At 37.0% G+C, this 20,199-nt stretch overlaps 1 protein-coding gene across 1 annotated transcript in view; it reads left to right on the top strand.

Moving 5' to 3' along the window:
* LOC127526106 (cation channel sperm-associated protein 2-like) overlaps window positions 1-20,199 on the top strand; it is a 61,021-nt gene that overhangs the window by 23,110 nt on the left and 17,712 nt on the right. The window contains exon 6 of the mRNA XM_051920279.1: window positions 5,692-5,791. Coding sequence (XP_051776239.1) covers window positions 5,692-5,791 — 100 coding nt within the window. The remainder of the gene's footprint in view (window positions 1-5,691; window positions 5,792-20,199) is intronic.

Genomic DNA, 20,199 nt, shown 5'->3' with positions numbered 1-20,199 from the left:
TGTTCCTTGTTGTATGGGGATTTCCGTAAAACTATTTTTCCAGCTGAACCAGGTTCATAAACATTATCCATTTTCCGTTAAATCTTCTGGACTTTTATGTGCGTTTCGTGCTTTCTGTGTGTCTTGGTGCGTTCGTGTTCATTGTTGGGTCAAGGAAGCATTTGTACTGTATATTAACTCTGTGCTGGACTTTTTCTTTTGATTATTATTTTCTGACGGGCACTTTTGGGGCTAAATGTTATGTCGAGGTTGGTTGGGGTATGATATATATATTGTTTAGTGTTTGTTCATTTCTTTCTTTATCAATATATTATATTGATGACCAAGCGTCCTCTTTTGCCCGGACATGTCCACTTTTTACGTCCTGTCCGGGGCGTCCTGGCGGGTTTTATAAATTCACGAAAATGTCCGGTTTTTCATAGGACCATTATGCGTGTACGTAAATTGACTGGCGTTTTGCACACAATACTAGGGTACTACTTTTTTGCGCGATGTAATTACCGGGAGGCTGCCTTGTGGTTAGGTCTGCGCCGCACGCGCAAACACACAGACAGGGAGCAGTGCAGACAGGGATCAGAGCAGAGAGCAGAGCAGTATAGCAGGGAAAATACCGAAGCGTAAGTGCAGCTTCACCGATGAACTGCGGAGTGCACCGTGTGCAAAGCCGGTACATATGTCTCGGTACCCAATAAAGGTGCTGGGGATCTGAAAGCCCACATGGACACCGAGAAACATAAAAAAGCTGTGCGAGGTGAGACTAGTTCATCTGCAAAGTTGACAGAGTTTTTTGTCAGACCAGGAAAAACAGAGGATGATGTAAATGCAGCAGAAGGTGCAATGGCTTTTCATACAGTGAAACATTACTACAGTTACAGGTCCATGGATTGCACCAGTACTTTGCTTAAAAAGACATTTCCTGATTCTGACATTGCAAAAAAGTTTAGTAGTGCTCGCACCAAGACTGAAGCCATCGTCAATGGTGCTATAGCCCCCCACTCTGTTGAAATCACTCATGAAGCACTCAAAGAAATCCAGTACTGTGGTGTTTCCACAGACGGGAGTAACCACGGAGCAGTGAAAATATTCCCAGTCATAATCCAGTATTTTGACTGGAAGAAGGGTGGCGTGCAAACAAAATTGATTGAAGTTAAAGACACACCCAATGAGACAGCAGAAACCATTGCAAAATATCTCACAGAAACCCTGGCAAAAAACAATCTGTCGGAAAAATGCATTGCATTTACTGGAGACAATTGCAACACAAATTTTGGAGGAATTCGACGTGATGAAGCTGGAAAGAATGTGTTTGCAAATTTGAACAGTTTGCTGCAAAACAAGACTCTGATCGGTGTGGGTTGCCCAGCACACATATTGAATAATTGTGCACACCATGGGGCAGGCACAATAGAAATTGACATTGAGAATATCATATTCAAAATCTACCAGTACTTTCACATTTACACTGTGCGCACTGAGAGCCTGAAGGAGTGTTGTGATTTTGTTGAGATTGATTACAGAAGGATGCTCTCTCACAGCAAGAGAAGGTGGTTGTCATTGTTCCCAAGCATTGAGAGGATGTTACAGATGTTTCCAGCTTTAAAGGCATATTTTCTGTCTCAGCAAAAGCCACCCATAGCACTCAAGAGTTTTTTTGAAAATGATTTTGCTGAAATCTACCTTTGGCACATGCACACACTCATGTCTGTGTTCCACACCCACATTCAAGAAATGGAACAGGAGAACATGTCCATTATGGAAGTGAAGAAGATATTAAACAATATACATACCATTCTTCTCTAACGCAAGAGCAACAACTTCATGTCCCTTAAAGTTAAAGGACTACTGGCACAGAAGCGCAAAGATGGACTTGACAAAGGCTGTGACCAGTTCTGTGCAGATGTGCATGGCATGTACAGTGCATGTCTGGAGTATCTGGAGAAGTGGATGACTCCCATGAAAGAGTTCTCAACATTCATGTGGATGGATCTGAGTGAGCCACCAAACTGGAATGATGTGGAGGCATGCATCAATTACCTTGGAGAGAAGGGGGTGGCAGTTGATGTTGTTAAGTGTTTTGACCAGGTCACCAATCTGAGGAAATTCACAGAAACGTGCAACCATGATGAGAAGTTCAGTGGCCTGCAGGTACACCAGAAGTGGACCAAATATTTTGAAAAGGCAAAAAGCATTGCATGTTACTCAGAGCTACTGACAATTGCACAGTTTGTCTTTGCACTTCCCTCTCACAATGCAAATGTTGAGAGGGTTTTTTCACTAATGCAAAGCCATTGGACCAAGGAGAGGAACCAGTTCTCCGTAGAGTCACTAAAGGGGATTCTACTAGTTCAGTACAACTTCAAAGACATGTCTTGCAAAGACTTTCATGCTTATTTGTTAAGCTATCGAAAACTGCTAGGAAAGACCAGCTCTACAGCAAAATATGGATGGGCTGACAAGGAGGATGAAGAAGAGAAGCAGGATGAAGAAGAAAACTAAAGATGAAAAGTCTAAATTCTTTTTGTTTTAAGTTTTTTTGTCTTTGTGAGACTCTTCTGTTATTTATTTTATTACATTTAAGAGATATATTGTTGAAGCTGGAACAGAATAGTTCATATTTAGAACAATATTTAATTATTTATTTGAAGAGTCTAAGAGAGCTATTATTTTGTTATAAGTTTTTACAGATTTCATTTTATTTTATTACAGAGGTTAATTCTGCACCATTGAAGTATAATAAATAATGTTCATCAACCACCAAAAAGCTTGTCTGAATTCGTCTGGAGGCCGTGCCAATCGTCCTCTTTTTTGGAAATCAAAATATGGTCACCCTAATATATACTCACTTTATTATTTTACATACTGTTTGTTTTTTTGGCTTATTTTTGATTGTCGATTGGGGGAAGTATATTTGGAAGAAGTACAGCTTGTCAGGTCTAACATCCTCAACTTGTCAGGCCTCGGGTTTTGGTGGTATAGCTGCCGGTTTTGGAGAGAGAGTTGGCTGTTACAGAGTGAGACCTGTTTTGGACAGGCCAGTCAAGATTCTAGCCTGTATTGTAGGACTCATCTGTTTTTTGTTATTTTGCTGCCAGAATAATAGCAATGGCTGGGAGGGAGCATATTCTGTAAATCACTTCTGAAATGAGGACTTACCTAAGAAATCATAAGAAGCAAATAAAAAACTAATCATTTTACTCCAAAACACAAAATGAAAGTCCTCACACTAACATTCTTTGCCTTGCTTTTTAAACTGAGTTATACAATGACATGGTGGGCCATGGCAACATTCCATCATGACTTCATGATTGAAGTTTTTAAAATTATGAAAGGAATTAGTACAGCAGATCCAGGGCATTACTTTAAAATGAGTACAACTGGAAAACAAGAACACAATTGGAAACTTTTTAAAAGTTTTTCTTCAAATACAAAACCATAGACACTTCAAATATATTACCAAGAGGTGTATTAGAGAATATGTTTTGTGGGGCATTAAAAACTTGATTTAATGAGATTAGGTAGATAGGATTTGCAAGATTTTTCCAATGCTCTAATTAAGAAGATCAAAAAGTGCGCTATCTAGTTCTGAGAACTTGTTCTGATTCAAAATGGATAATATGTGTGCCAAAGAGTCTTAACGTTTAACTTGTTATATCTTTTGATATTTCTTCTTTAAGCCTCTGGTTGTAATTGGGTCATTAGATGCTGAGGCAAAATCAGAAATGCGCAAATCAAGTCAGTTGTAGATTCAATCAATTTCTCTGTACACATATCCTTCCATACTGTCCAAAATGTCAGTGGAAAAATCTGGGCCAAACATGCTTAATAATTTGCAAAATATACATGTACCATTGGAAGGCATGATGGAAGTGGGGTTTTAAGGGTATTTTAGAATCCATATAATAGCGGAAAGGTGTAGTTTACAGGAGATGGCCATTCACCACTGTCTGACACTGCTGACACATTTACTTCAGGGTATAGCTCTCAAAATGAAGGAAAATGCAGAAAATTTACATTAATAACAACAACAACAATTTATTTCTTGTATAGCCCAAAATCATACAAGAAATGTCTTAGTGGGCTTTAACAGGCCCTGTTTTTGACAGCCCCCCAGCCATGACTCTCTAAGAAGACAAGGAAAAACTCCCAAAAAAAAACCTTGTAGGGAAAAAAATGGAAGAAACCTTGGGAAAGACAGTTCAAAAAGAGACCCCTTTCCAGGTAGGTTGGGTATGCAGTGGGTGTCAAAAAGAAGGGGGCCAATACAATACAATACAATACAATACAATACAATACACAGAACAGAACAAATTCTCAATACAGTATAAAAATAAAAATTTTACAAGTTCGGAGCAGAATTTAACAGTAGATGATATCACATAATATGATTTGGATTTATTTAGAGTCCTGGAGACCTCATCCATCAAGCTGCCTCACCCATTTGGGCATTCCACAGCTGAAACAGTGCTAGGCCAGCCAATCTGATGAAAGGACCCCTCTTTCCCACGATTCCTGCGATCCTCCATCAGGGATGACTTTACCTTAGGCAGGCAAAACAACTTGGCAGGTGGGCCGTGACACCAAGTGTCACATTTGAGTACTGAGAAGAGAAACAAAATAGGTGAGGGTTAGAAACAAATTATAACTGTCATGTTACTTATGTTTAAGTGCTAATGACTAACAACAGAGATGCAGTCTGTACAGTTAATCAGCAGCTCTAGTCAGGATATGCTAAACTGAAGTAGTGAGTCTTCAGCTGGGATTTAAAAGCTGAGACCGAAGGGGCATCTCTTATAGTAGCAGGCAGACCATTCCACAGTTTAGAGACCCTGTAACTAAAAGCTCGACCTCCCACTGTTATTTTATTAATCCTTGGAATCATAAGCAGACTTGAGATCTTGAGATCTTAATGTGCGCTCTGGTTTGTAAGTCATGATAAGTTCAGACAAGTAGGCCGGACCTTGGCCATTTTAATGCTTTATATGTTAAAAGGAGGATTTTGAAATCTGCCCTAAACTTAACCAGGAGCCAGTGTAAGGATTTAAGAACTGTAGTTATGTGTTTGTATTTTCTTGTTCTTATAATATTTCTTGCAGCAGCATTTTGGATTAACAGGAGGCTGTATAAAGAACAGTTTGAAAATCCAGTGAACACCACATTGCAGTAGTCAATCCTACTAGAAATAAATGCATGAATTCATTTTTCAGAATCCTGTTTATTTAGAAAGCACCTTAATTTCCCAACATTTTTAAGATGGAAGAAACATGATTTGGACAACTTTGTAATATGCGCTTTAAATGACATGCTAGAGTCAAAGATAACTCCTAGATTGTGGGCTGATTCAGTAAAATTAATGGGGATTCCAACTGAGTTAAATGATGACAAAATATTGTTGTGATCAGCATCATTCCCTCCAACAATTAACATCTCTGTTTTATCTGTGTTTAAAGATTGGTAGTTCTCATCCATCCACTCCTTTAATTCACTAACAGAACTAATTAAAGACAACATTGGAGAAATTTGATTTGATCTAAATGAAAGGTATAATTGGGTGTCATCTGCATACAAGTGGAAATTAAAATTATGTTTCCTAATGATAGATCCCAGTGGAAGCATGTACAGTGAAAACAGTAAAGGTCCCAGTACTGAGCCCTTAATACGTAATACCAAACTGAAAACTGTGTTTTTTTCCAGTGAACAACTTTCAAGCAATAAGAAATGAGCTTATGAAAGATTTTCAACAGATTGAAGAACAGTTAAAGGCTGATCAGTTTAAAGTGGAAGCTCTAAATAGGTAAAGTTTTAGTTCTGCACCATTGCTCCAATTTCCTTTAAAAGCTGGTATTTTAACATTTCACATATAACACTGGGCTTTTAGTTATGCTATCCTATGACAGGAATTTATTTCCTCCTGCCACTGTAGCCCATTTTCAAAGGGTCTGTATGGGTCTTACAGCTGCTCTTTGTACCTTGGTGGTGACTTTAATCTTGCAAACTATTGCAAGCTTGATGGCTCTTCTTTTTTGTGGTAAAAATTATGTTTGGAGTACTGGGAGGTTAACTCACTCATCATTACATGGTTGTCATGAATGAATGAACTGCCTATGTTTTTTTTTTTGATTTTTTGTTTTTGATATACTTTGTTAATTCTTAATTCTTAAGGGAGTGAGAGTGCAGGGTCAGTGTTAATTATCTTTGTGATGCCATCACTAATATTTTATTTTCTAGTAAAAACAGTGATCTTTTAAATTAGGTAATATACTGTATACTAGTAGTTAAATAGGATCACTGCAGGGTCTATACTCCACTTGAGTCTAAATCAGTACTTGATTAAGGACTGTTCTCCAAAATTATTTGGCATGGTTTTTAGCATAAACAAAATGCTATATTAAATCCTTGACCAATATAAGTGTTTTTTTTTTCTTGCAGGAGGAGGAGCAAAATGAGCATCTCAGGACGGTATTTTTTATTTATTTATGCCTTCATAATCTGAAATTAGTTTAGTCTACAGTGATTCAAAGGAACAGCCTATGCATGAGGAAGACTATTATGATTTAATGACAACTGTATGTAAACATACAAAAATATATAATTTGCAGGGATATCTCATGTAGCTGTCAATTCAAATGTCATTGTGGCTGAGGTGTTCAGCTTTGTTTATATGGGAACAAAATACTATGCTCCACATAAAATATACAAGAAGAATCACACTTTCCCTTTACATGCTTTTAAGTGTGTAATATTTTTACAAAAACAGTTAAAAATGAAACATAACGATGTTAAGATACTCTCCAAAGTTCTAGCTAGAAGGACTGATAAAGTGCTTCCTACGGTAATATCACAAGACCAAACTGGATTTATTAAAAGCATACACTTAGCTTCCAATCTTCAATGCCTGTTTAATGTAATATATTCACCCACAAGGCCAAACACCCCAGAGATATTATTATAGTTGGATACAGAAAAAGCATTTGATATGATTGAATGGAGCTACCTTTTCACTACATTAGAGAAATTTGAGTTTGGCCAGAACATTTGTGCATGGATCAAACTACTGTATACCAGTCCAGAAGCTTCAGTTTGTATTAACAACATTATTTCAGATTACTTTAAACTAGAATGTGGTACTAGACAAGGATGCCCCTTGTCACCACTGCTATTTGTAATCGCTATTGAGCCACTGGCAGTTCACTTTTGAAATGCTTATGAGATAAAGGGGATTATCAGAGAAGGATATGAACAGAAAATATCACTATATGCAGATGATATGGTACTATACATATCAGAACCACAAAATACTGTGCCTGCAGTGTTAACAGCACTAGCAGAATTTCAAAAGATTTCTGGACTCAAAATTAATTTGAATAAAAGTGTGCTCTTTCCAGTGAACTCCCTAGCACACAATGTTAGATTGGACACCTTCCCTTTTATCATCGTAGATCAGATTAAATACCTAGGGGTAAACATCACAAGTAAACATAAAGCTCTTTATCAACAAAATTTTGCTGTCTGCATGGAAAAAGTTAAACAAGACTTACACAGATGATCTACCCTTCATTTCTCTTTAGCTGGAAGAATTAACATTTTCAAGACGAATACCCTTCCTAAGCTTCTTTTTCTATTTCAAAGCATTCCCATATACATTAACAAATCATTTATAAGAAGTTAGATTCAATCATAACCTAATTTATTCGGAATTTAAAATATCCACGCATCCAAAGGGCGACCCTACATAGACCTAAGGCAGAAGGTGGCATGGCTCTACCTAGCTATAAAAACCTGGACATTGACACAAACAGATGAACATACACAGGCTTGTTCCACAATAGAAATAAAATCCTGCAGTACTTCTTTATATTCCTTGCTTTGTACTCCAGTAAACACAAGTTATCGCCAATATACTAACAACCCAATTGTGCTTCATTCACTCAGAATATGGAATCAATGTAGGAAGTACTTAAATATACAGAAGCTTTTATCTGTGGCATCTGTGCACAATAACCACCTTTTTCTACCCTCTCAAAAGTACACAGTTTTTAATATTTGGAAAACATACAAGATTAAATCACTTGCAGATTTGTACATAGATAATGTCCTACGAACAATTACACTCCAAAATTAACTTTCCGTCAACACAATTCTTCCACTACATCCAAATTAGAAACTTTGCTAAACAAAATCTGCCCAACTTTCCTCACCTACTTCTATTCCGGAAGAAATATTGATCAGTCTTGAGGACTCAGACAGCATTTCTGTAATATTTAAAAACATTTTGAAGTCCATTGCTTTCAAAGATCCCAGGGTACAGTGGGATCTTTCAGAAAAGGAGTGGAAGGCAGCTATGCACAGAATTCACACGAGCTCCATATGCGCAAAGCATACAATTATTCAACTTAAAATATTTTATCAAGCACAACTGTCTTGTTTAAAATTGTCCAAAATGTTTCCAGGGCAAAATCCAACCTGTGAATATTACAATTGACTTCCAGCCTCATTGGACCATATGTTTTGGGCATGCACCAAATTAACATCATTCTGGACTAAAATCTTTAAATGCCTTTCAGACAGCCTTGGTGTCAGAATCCTTCCTAATCCATTAACAGCTGTGTTTGGTGTACTCCCAGATGGAGTTTAAAGTTGAGAAGGACAAACAAACTGTGATTCCCTTTATTTCACTATTGGCACGTAGACTTGTCTTGCTCAACTGGAAGAATCCTATCCCACCTCTTTTAAGTAAGTCGGTAACTGATGTTATATACTATTTGAAATTGGACAAAATTAAATTCTCACTTGGAGGATCTGTTCAAAACTTTTTTAGAACCTGGCAGAATCTAATCAATAACATTTTAGAATCAGCATTTAAATTGGAGAAAATTATTTTCTATCTCTTTTTTTCTACTCTTAAAGTTTTACTCTGGCTATTGGCCTTTTTTCGCTTTCTCATGGGTGGGAGTTGGTTTGAACTTAGTTTTGTCAAGTTTGACTTGCTTGTATGGAATGTTACTTGCTTTTAATAGATTCAATAAAATGTAAAAAAGCACAATATCATCTGCAAATAGTATTTTCTGTTTGAGTTCTTCTCTGATAATTCCCTTTATCTCTGGTTTCTTCTGGAGATGAACAGGCAATGGCTGAATGGCTGACACAAAAAGGATTGGTGATAGTGGGCACATTTATCGAGTACCTCTTTCAAACTTGTGCATATTTGAAAAGGAATGGTTGTATGTGCCTAAAACGGCCCTTGGGAGGCAACAGAATTACTGATACTTATTTCTATACAACACTTTAAATAACAGATTTTATAATGTAAATAAAGAAATTGCTCAATCAGTCTTTATTTTAATTAATATGTCTTAGCAGCTTGTACAAATGCCAGTGCTACATAAGAAGTATTCTTGGAGGGAGACATGCATGTGCTCTACAATCATGTATATAATACCATGTGTTAAATAAAAGCATAACTAACTAAGCATTTAAGCAAGTAATACCATTTTTACTTTTGCATTACCAATTTCTAAGCAAATTATGTTACTTTTCAATTATTATTCTGAGTATTTATGATTACATTTTAGATTGCAGCAATGTGCAGTATAATTTTAATTGCCTATATACAAGTATAACATTTTTAGAACATACTGTACATACAAAAGCAGTTGATTCATTAAAATAAGTTCACAACTGCATACTGTATTAAGGCTTATTGTTAATCAGAATGACCCACTTCCCACAACCTCGAATTATAAGAGTTCATGAAATAGACGGAGGCAAAAAATAATAACAAAAGCAGATTTTGTAGGAAAACAATAAAGTGAAGGTAAATCAATAGACAAAAATCATAGAAAGAACAAAACAAACACCTGAAACCAGTGTGAACTTTCCTTATACAATATGTTGTCAGTGCCTCTATCCATATATGGGGTGGCTTGTCCACTCTTCCAAATCTCTGTTCTGTGCCCAAACACCAAAACGCTCCCTTTTACTTCTCATCTCTCCTTCTCTCAATTTGGCCTCTCTTCCACCCACTAGCCAAGTGCTGGTTCTTTCACTTCTTCCAACTCCACACCACCAACTTTTGACCCAGAGGTGGCTTTAATCCTCTTCCTGTTGTCTCTTCCAGTTTAGCCCTAGAATCAATTTCAGAGTTCAGTGCAGACCTTCAGTTGCTCCAGGAAAACCATGATATATTTCCCTCTGTCTGCTCTAGTTCTTGCACCTTTGAGCCATTACAGAGCCTTAAAGACTGGTATTCACTTTCTAGGAGTTGATCAGGTTAACTTTGTGTAGGGTTAGGATGTATTTAATCTAGTGACCTAGGGAATCATGACATGTTTACCTCCATGACATACTGCTTTAACTTTTATGAAAGGGTCCCATCCAAGGCAAACAGCACACTTACCTAACCCTACCACCCTTTACATGCTACTGTACTGGCATGGTGAGCTGTGTTGCTTGTGCCAGTATATTCATTATTAGGGCCATTTATGATTATCTACCTGTCGTGTGACTTCAAAATACCTTTGGGCCTGACTTGGTCCTACCTGGCTGCTTCACTACAGTACAATACCTTGTAAAATGAAAATTTCACACCTTGTTTTTTCAAGGTTATATTATTATTAATATAGATTTCCATATGATTCATAAGGTTCTAGGAGAAATTTTTTAAGACAAAGGAGCACAACTGGCACCACAACTGAGGCAGGCAAAGTCACCTGTGGGCTACATTTAGAACATCTGTCAGGAATAACAGAAAATATTGCAGTAAAGACAATCAAACATTTAACTCAGGCTAAGGAAGATGGTGACAGTTACTAAGTTTTCAGAGGGAATTTTACTTGATCCAAGCAATAATTTCATTTGACACAAGGACAGAATGCATAAGAATCCAAAGGAACAGCTCTCTTCATCATTCTGAGATATGGTATCTTTATATTAGTATTACTATTATTATTAATACACAATTTTTACCTACTTTTACCAAACCAATTTCCTTCAAAATTTGCATGCTTGCTGATATCCAGTGGCAATGCAATATTTCATCAGTTTTGACCCAGAATCTATACATTAATTACGGCAAAATAAAATTTCTCATTTCCTTATATTATGCTGTTAGCGAATACATATTTACAGTGCATCCAGAAAGTATTCACAGCGCATCACTTTTTCCACATTTTGTTATGTTACAGCCTTATTCCAAAATGGAATAAATTAATTTTTTCCTCAGAATTCTACACACAACACCCCATAATCCATCCATTTTCCAACCCGCTGAATCCGAACACAGGGTCACGGGGATCTGCTGGAGCCAATTCCAGCCAACACAGGGCACAAGGCAGGGAACCAATCCCGGGCAGGGTGCCAACCCACCGCAGACACCCCATAATGACAACGTGAAAAAAGTTTGAGATTTTTGCAAATTTATTAAAAATAAAAAAACTGAGAAAGCACATGTACATAAGTATTCACAGCCTTTGCTCAATACTTTGTCGATGCACCTTTGGCAGCAATTACAGCCTCAAGTCTTTTTGAATATAATGCCACAAGCTTGGCACACCTATCCTTGGCCAGTTTCGCCCACTCCTCTTTGCAGCACCTCTCAAGCTCCATCAGGTTGGATGGGAAGCGTCGGTGCACAGCCATTTTAAGATCCCTCCAGAGATGTTCAATCAGATTCAAGTCCGGGCTCTGGCTGGGCCTCTCAAGGACATTCACAGAGTTGTCCTGAAGCCACTCCTTTGATATCTTGGCTGTGTGCTTAAGGTCGTTGTCCTGCTGAAAGATGACCACAGACTGGGGCGACGGTTCAAGAGCGCTCTGGAGCAGGTTTTCATCCAGGATGTCTCTGTACATTGCTGCAGTCATCTTTCCCTTTATCCTGACTAGTCTCCCAGTTCCTGCCACTGAAAAACATCCCCACAGCATGATGCTGCCACCACCATGCTTCACTGTAGGGATGGTGCCAGGTTTCCTCCAAACGTGACGCCTGGCATTCACACCAAAGTGTTCAATCTTTGTCTCATCAGACCAGAGAATTTTCTTTCTCATGGTCTGAGAGTCCTTCAGATGCCTTTTGGCAAACTCCAGGTGGGCTGCCATGTGCCTTTTACTAAGGAGTGGCTTCCGTCTGGCCACTCTACCATACAGGCCTGATTGGTGGATTGCTGCAGAGATGGTTGTCCTTCTGGAAGGTTCTCCTCTCTCCACAGAGGACCTCTGGAGCTCTGACAGAGTGACCATCGGGCTCTTGGTCACCTCCCTGACTAAGGCCCTTCTCCCCCGATTGCTCAGTTTAGATGGCTGGCCAGTTCTAGGAAGAGTCCTTGTGGTTTCGAACTTCTTCCACTTACGGATGATGGAGGTCACTGTGCTCATTAGGCCATTCAAAGCAGCAGAAACTTTTTCTGTAACCTTCCCCAGATTTGTGCCTCGAGACAATCCTGTCTCTGAGGTCTACAGACAATTTCTTTGACTTCGTGCTTGGTTTGTGCTCTGACATGAACTGTCAACTGTGGGACCTTATATAGACAGGTGTGTGCCTTTCCAAATCATGTCCAGTCAACTGAATTTACCACAGGTGGACTCCAATGAAGCTGCAGACACATCTCAAGGATGATCAGGGGAAACAGGATGCACCTCAGCTCAATTTTGAGCTTCATGGCAAAGGCTGTGAATACTTATGTACATGTGCTTTCTCAATTTTTTTATTTTTAATAAATTTGCAAAAATCTCAAGTAAACTTTTTTCACGTTGTCATTATGGGGTGTTGTGTGTAGAATTCTGAGGAAAAAAATGAATTTAATCCATTTTGGAATAAGGCTGTAACATAACAAAATGTGGAAAAAGTGATGCGCTGTGAATACTTTCCGGATGCACTGTATATACTGCTTTTACCCCCCACATATTATATATATATATATATATATATATATATATATATATATATATATATATATATATATATATATATATATATGAAGTAGCCGTGTAGTTAAAGTGGTTAGTGTGTTGGACTTTTGGTCAAAGGTTCAAGACCAATGTAGCCAAATTAATTTAATAAAAAAAAATCACTTTGATTAATTGATATTGAAATTTTGTCAGATTACTTCAATATGAAAATTAAGCAGCATTGGTCATGTGCTAAGGGTGTTGGATATTTACACTGTTTCATTCAACTTGCCCTCTCTGTATGTTTGGGTCAAATTTTACAATCAATTTTTTACCCACTTTTACTGAACCTATTTCCTTCAAACTTTGCATGCCTGCTAGTCTCCGGTGACAATGCAATATTTCATTAATTTTGACCCAGAATCTGTACGTTAATTACGTTAAATTTAAATTTCTCATTTCTTTTCATTATACTTTTAGCGATTACTCATATATATTGTGCTTTTAGCCAACACACAAATTGTATATCGGAAAAATTAGAGATGTTGGTCAAGTGTTAAGAGTTTTGGACTTTTGATCAAATGGTCGAAGGTTCAAGACTAATGTAGAGAAATTCATTAAAAAAATAATTTTGATTAATTGATATTGAAGTTTTGTCAAATTACTTCACTATGACAATTAAGCAGCTTTGGTCAAGTAGTTAGCATGTTGGATGTTCAATGAAATGGTCAAAGGTTCAAGACTAATGTACACAAATTAAATTTTTTTTTTAATTTTCCAGTTTATAATCATCTATATAGAAATTTGGCAAAATACTCTTTTCAGTGATATGCCAATAATGGATCACTGGATAAAGTATTGGGCTTTTCTAAGAAAGATTCAAGGTTCTATTATCCAATAGAAAAATACACATTTCTAGTACTTTACGTGTGTAAGGATTCACCGTGGTTAGGATTTTCTAAAATGAGAAATGAAGATGAATGAATGTTAGTTTCACTTTAAGGTCGTAGGTTCGATTCCACTTTGTCACTAATGTCAAATCACCTTCCCATCCAAGTCAAGGTTTTTGTAAAGTGCTAAGGACTGTGTGGCATTAGGGTGGCTAAACATATATATATATATATATATATATATATATATATATATATATATATATATATATATATACACTAGCAAAATACCCGCGCTTTTCAGCGGAGAAGTAGTGTGTTAAAGAGGTTATGTAAACATATATATATACATCTACATATACTCATCCACATATACATATATATATACATATACAAATTTACACATCTACATATATATATATACATATGTACATATATATACACATATATATACATATCTACATATATATACACATATATATATACATATGCATATATATATATATATATATATATATATATATATATAGACATACATATATACATACATACATACATTCACACATATTGTATATATATAGCAAAATACCCGCGCTTCGCAGCGGAGAAGTAGTGTGTTAAAGAGGTTATGTAAACATATATATATACATATATAGTGGTGTGAAAAACTATTTGCCCCCTTCCTGATTTCTTATTCTTTTGCATGTCTGTCACACAAAATGTTTCTGATCATCAAACACATTTAACCATTAGTCAAATATAACACAAGTAAACACAAAATGCAGTTTTTAAATGATGGTGTTTATTATTTAGGGAGAAAAAAAATCCAAACCTACATGGCCCTGTGTGAAAAAGTAATTGCCCCCTTGTTAAAAAATAACCTAACTGTGGTGTATCACACCTGAGTTCAATTTCCGTAGCCACCCCCAGGCCTGATTACTGCCACACCTGTTTCAATCAAGAAATCACTTAAATAGGAGCTGCCTGACACAGAGAAGTAGACCACAAGCACCTCAAAAGCTAGACATCATGCCAAGATCCAAAGAAATTCAGGAACAAATGAGAACAGAAGTAATTGAGATCTATCAGTCTGGTAAAGGTTATAAAGCCATTTCTAAAGCTTTGGGACTCCAGCGAACCACAGTGAGAGCCATTATCCACAAATGGCAAAAACATGGAACAGTGGTGAACCTTCCCAGGAGTGGCCGGCCAACCAAAATTACCCCAAGAGCGCAGAGACGACTCATCCGAGAGGTCACAAAAGACCCCAGGACAACGTCTAAAGAACTGCAGGCCTCACTTGCCTCAATTAAGGTCAGTGTTCACGACTCCATCATAAGAAAGAGACTGGGCAAAAACGGCCTGCATGGCAGATATCCAAGACGGAAACCACTGTTAAGCAAAAAGAACATTAGGGCTCGTCTCAATTTTGCTAAGAAACATCTCAATGATTGCCAAGACTTTTGGGAAAATACCTTGTGGACTGATGAGACAAAAGTTGAACTTTTTGGAAGGCAAATGTCCCGTTACATCTGGCGTAAAAGGAACACAGCATTTCAGAAAAAGAACATCATACCAACAGTAAAATATGGTGGTGGTAGTTTGATGGTCTGGGGTTGTTTTGCTGCTTCAGGACCTGGAAGGCTTGCTGTGATAGATGGAACCATGAATTCTACTGTCTACCAAAAAATCCTGAAGGAGAATGTCCGGCCATCTGTTCGTCAACTCAAGCTGAAGCGATCTTGGGTGCTGCAACAGGACAATGACCCAAAACACACCAGCAAATCCACCTCTGAATGGCTGAAGAAAAACAAAATGAAGACTTTGGAGTGGCCTAGTCAAAGTCCTGACCTGAATCCAATTGAGATGCTATGGCATGACTTTAAAAAGGCGGTTCATGCTAGAAAACCCTCAAATAAAGCTGAATTACAACAATTTTGCAAAGATGAGTGGGCCAAAATTCCTCCAGAGCGCTGTAAAAGACTCATTGCAAGTTATCGCAAACGCTTGATTGCAGTTATTGCTGCTAAGGGTGGCCCAACCAGTTATTAGGTTCAGGGGGCAATTACTTTTTCACACAGGGCCATGTAGGTTTGGATTTTTTTTTCTCCCTAAATAATAAAAACCACCATTTACAAACTGCATTTTGTGTTTACTTGTGTTATATTTGACTAATGGTTAAATGTGTTTGATGATCAGAAACATTTTGTGTGACAAACATGCAAAAGAATAAGAAATCAGGATGGGGGCAAATAGTTTTTCACACCACTGTACATATATACACATATCTACATATACATATACATACATATACACATCCACATATATATACATATATATATATATAAATATATACACATATCAGCATATATATACACATACATATACACACACATATCCATCCATCCATCCATCCTCTTCATATATACATATATACATACATACATAGTGCGTTGTAACACGGGCTGTGATTGTTACATGGGAGGGAGACGACAAATCACAGCTTCCCGCTTTCTAATCGGGCCTGTGATTGGTGCTTTGACTGATGCCCAGATCCCACAGTATGTCCCCTTAGGAGAGGCGTTAGGCAAGTGTAATTGAATAGTGGTGCTGCAAGTTTAGCTTTACATCTGTTTTTAAGGCTTATTGACTGAAAGGGGCTTTCATGAAAAAACTTAGGGCTTTGCTACAGGATACACCCTCCACAAGTTAAGGAAGTAAAAATAAAGGTATATATTTCTGTTTTATTTAAACCTTTTAAGTTTGTGTGCGGGCGGCATGGTGGCGCAGTGAAAGGTGCCAGTTAGGAGACCCGGGTTTGCTTCCCTGCGTGGAGTTTGAATATTCTCCCCGTGTCTGTCTGGGTTTCCTCCGGGTACTCCTGTTTCCTCCCACAGTCTAAAGACATGCAGGTTAGGTGCATTGGCGATTCTAAATTGTCCCTGGTGTATGGGTGTGTGTGAGTGTGTGCGCCCTGCGGTGGGCTGGCACCTTGCCTGGGGTTTGTTTCCTGCCTTGTGCCCTGTGTTGGCAGGGATTGTCTCCTGTATTTAGGATATAGCGGGTTGTATAATGGATGGATGGACATTTGTATGCATAGCCCTATTTGCCCGTTTTGTTTTTTTTCTTTCTTCAGTAATATTTCAGCAAACCCGGAGCTTGTCAGTTCAAATCCTGGTACTGACACCACTGTGTGACCCTGAGGAAGTCACTTCACCTGCCTGTGCTGCAAAAAACCAAAGTAATGTAAGAAATTGTACCTCAGATTTTGCAAGGTGCTGGAATAAAGGTATAAGTAAAATAGATAAATATGTATTATACACATAGGAACTATTCATTCATTTTCAGTTAAGTCATCTGCAGGAAACCTTTATAAATGAGGGTTTCTCCTTTTTAGATAGTGCAAACTGTTTCTTCTCCATTGCGGTTTTCTCTTGGAGAGCTTTTTTCATTTCATTGAAAATTAAAGCAGCAGCTGCCAAAATATGTAGCTTTCTTATTAATTTTTCAACATTGTGTAAAATAACTTTATAAAGTAACATAAAAGGTTTAAATACCGGTTATCCTTTTACACTAAAATATTAAAGAGATACAAAAAAAAAGTAAAATGCATATGTTCTTTTTCTTTAAGGAGATTAAATATTACTGAAGAAAGAAAAAAAAAAAACTAAAACAGCCAAATGGGGTTATGCATACGAACTTAAAAGGTTTAAATAAAACAGAAATATATACTTTTATTTTTACTTCCTTAACTTGTGGAGGGTGTATCCTGTAGCAAAGCCCTAAGTTTTTTCATGAAAGCCCGTTTCAGTCAATAAGTCTTAAAAACAGGTGTAAAGATACTGACAATAAGCTACGCAAACCCACCAAGACATGGAATCGTTTAAATCAAGTATCATTACATCTTCCTTTCTTAAAGAGAAGGCAGTACTTATAAGCTTACATATATATATATATATATATATATATATATATATATATATATATATATATATATATATATATATATATAGACATACATATATATATATATGTATATATATATCTATCTATATATGTATTTCTATATATATCTATATCTAAATCCCCGCGAAGTACTGCTTTTAAATTTTTATTAAGAACAAAACCTTTTTAAATTGAGGGAAAATATAGCAATAACAATTTGTTAAGGATCTGTTTTTTTGTGAAGCTGACTTCACACAGCCTCTCCGCTGTTTTATAAACGAACGCCATATAAGGTCTTCCTTTTTCGTTGCATCGCCAACGGAAGCAGCCTTTTTATTTAATCCACGGGTTGTCCGCTGTTTTTTTGTTCGTTTATTACGATTGTTATAGTTCTGTTTGTATACCACGTTGTCAGTTCAGCACTCCGGTTGTAATATGACCAAGCCGTGCAAGCACACTCTTGAGAATGCAACGTATAGTTGTACATGAGAAAAGCAATCTTGCCTCAAATCAATGGCAACCTTTTCTAGGTCTATGAACTTAATTTAAACTGTAGGTTTACACAGTGCTTTCTTTCCGAAGTACCTGCACTCATGAATATGTCTGTATGCGTCAGTCGCTGAAATCCCTGCGCTTCGCACCGGCGAAGTACTGCTTTTAAATTTTTATTAAGAAGAAAACCATTTTAAATTGAGGGAAAATATACCAATAACAATTTGTTAAGGATCTGTTTTTTTGTGAAGCTGCCATCACTCGAGTGATCACTTAGAGCTGACTTGCTGGCTAACCATAAGCGTTACCTGGTAGGTAACCACCCATACAATCAGATTGTGAATCAGACTACAAATGCCGTGAATGTAATTACCGCGATCTACATGTTGTCAAATAAACGAAGCACACGGCGTGGCGTGGAATGTAATTACCCCAATCTACATGTTGTCAAATAAACGAACCACACGCCGTGGCGCAATTTTAGGGGTTTGCCTTTAGCGCTGACGTCCGAGGTCCGATTCCCGTAAGGGAGTGAAGTGAGTTGCTGGTTACCTACCAGGTAACGCTTATGGTTGGCCAGGAAGTGAGGTAATATCAGCCACGGTGCCTTCAGTTGTGAGAAGCAGATCATAGAATGGTTGAAAATAGTTTACTGTCAAATAATGCAAAGAGTACGCGACACGTCTTTCCCCCTTATTCTTGGCTCATCAGGCGTATACACTCACTGCACTTGCTTACGGTAATCGAACCTCGGACGTCAGCGCTAGAGGGGCTTAGCAGCGGTGAAGTATTGCTTTTAAATTTTAATTAAGAACAAAAGAAAACCTCAGAGGTTCGATTCCCGTAAGGGAGTGAAGTGAGTGGCTGGTTACCTACCAGGTAACGCTTATGGTTGGCCAGGAAGTGAGGTAATATCAGCCACGGTGCCTTCAGTTGTGAGAAGCAGATCATAGAATGATTGAAAATAGTTTTGCATTTACCTTTTTAGTAAAAGGCGAGCTTTTAAGCCTGAGAAATCACCCCGTAAATGCACACGTTTAATTGCACATGTGTTAATATGTATGCTTACACAGTATTAAAAGACAGTGAACAACGTCATTTACCTTTGTTCCCACGTTTGATAAAAGGCGAGCTTTTAAGCCTGAGAAATCACCCCGTAAATGCACACATTTAGTTGCACATGTGTTAATATGTATGCTTACACAGTATTAAAAAATTAACGTCATTTACCTTCGTTCCCGCGTTTGACTCGTGCTGTAAATCTTTTCGTTGTTTTTAGTTCACGTGATTACGTAGGAGGCGTGATGACGCGATACGTTACTCCGCCTCCTCCATTAGACCTGCCTAACTTTTGTAAGTAAGCTGTAAGGAATGAGCCTGCCAAATTTCAGCCTTCCACCTACACGGGAAGTTCGAGAATTAGTGATGAGTCAGTCAGTCAGTGAGGGCTTTGCCTTTTATTAATATACTAGCAAAATACCCGCGCTTCGCAGTGGAGAAGTAGTGTGTTAAAGAGGTTATGAAAAAGTAAAGGAAACATTTTAAAAATAACGTAACATGATTGTCAATGTAATTGTGCTGTCATTGTTATGAGTGTTGCTGTCATATATATATATATACATACATATATATATATATATATATATATATATATATATATTATATACACATATATTATATTTATATATATTATATACACATATTATATAATAATAAATAATAATTCACTACATTTATATATATATAAACACATATATATATACACATATATATATATATAATATATGCGTATATATATATATATATATAATATATATACACATATATTATATATACACACACATATATATACACATATATATACACAATATATATATATATATACACATGTATATAATATATATATACACATATATATACTATATAGATAATATATATATACACATATATATATAATATATATATACACATATATATATAATATATATATACA

The sequence above is a fragment of the Erpetoichthys calabaricus genome, chromosome 17 (assembly GCF_900747795.2).
Source record: "Erpetoichthys calabaricus chromosome 17, fErpCal1.3, whole genome shotgun sequence".
NCBI classification, from domain to species: Eukaryota; Metazoa; Chordata; class Cladistia; order Polypteriformes; family Polypteridae; genus Erpetoichthys; species Erpetoichthys calabaricus.
Note: the sequence above shows the minus strand (reverse complement) of the source record. Positions and strands in the feature narration are given on the sequence as shown.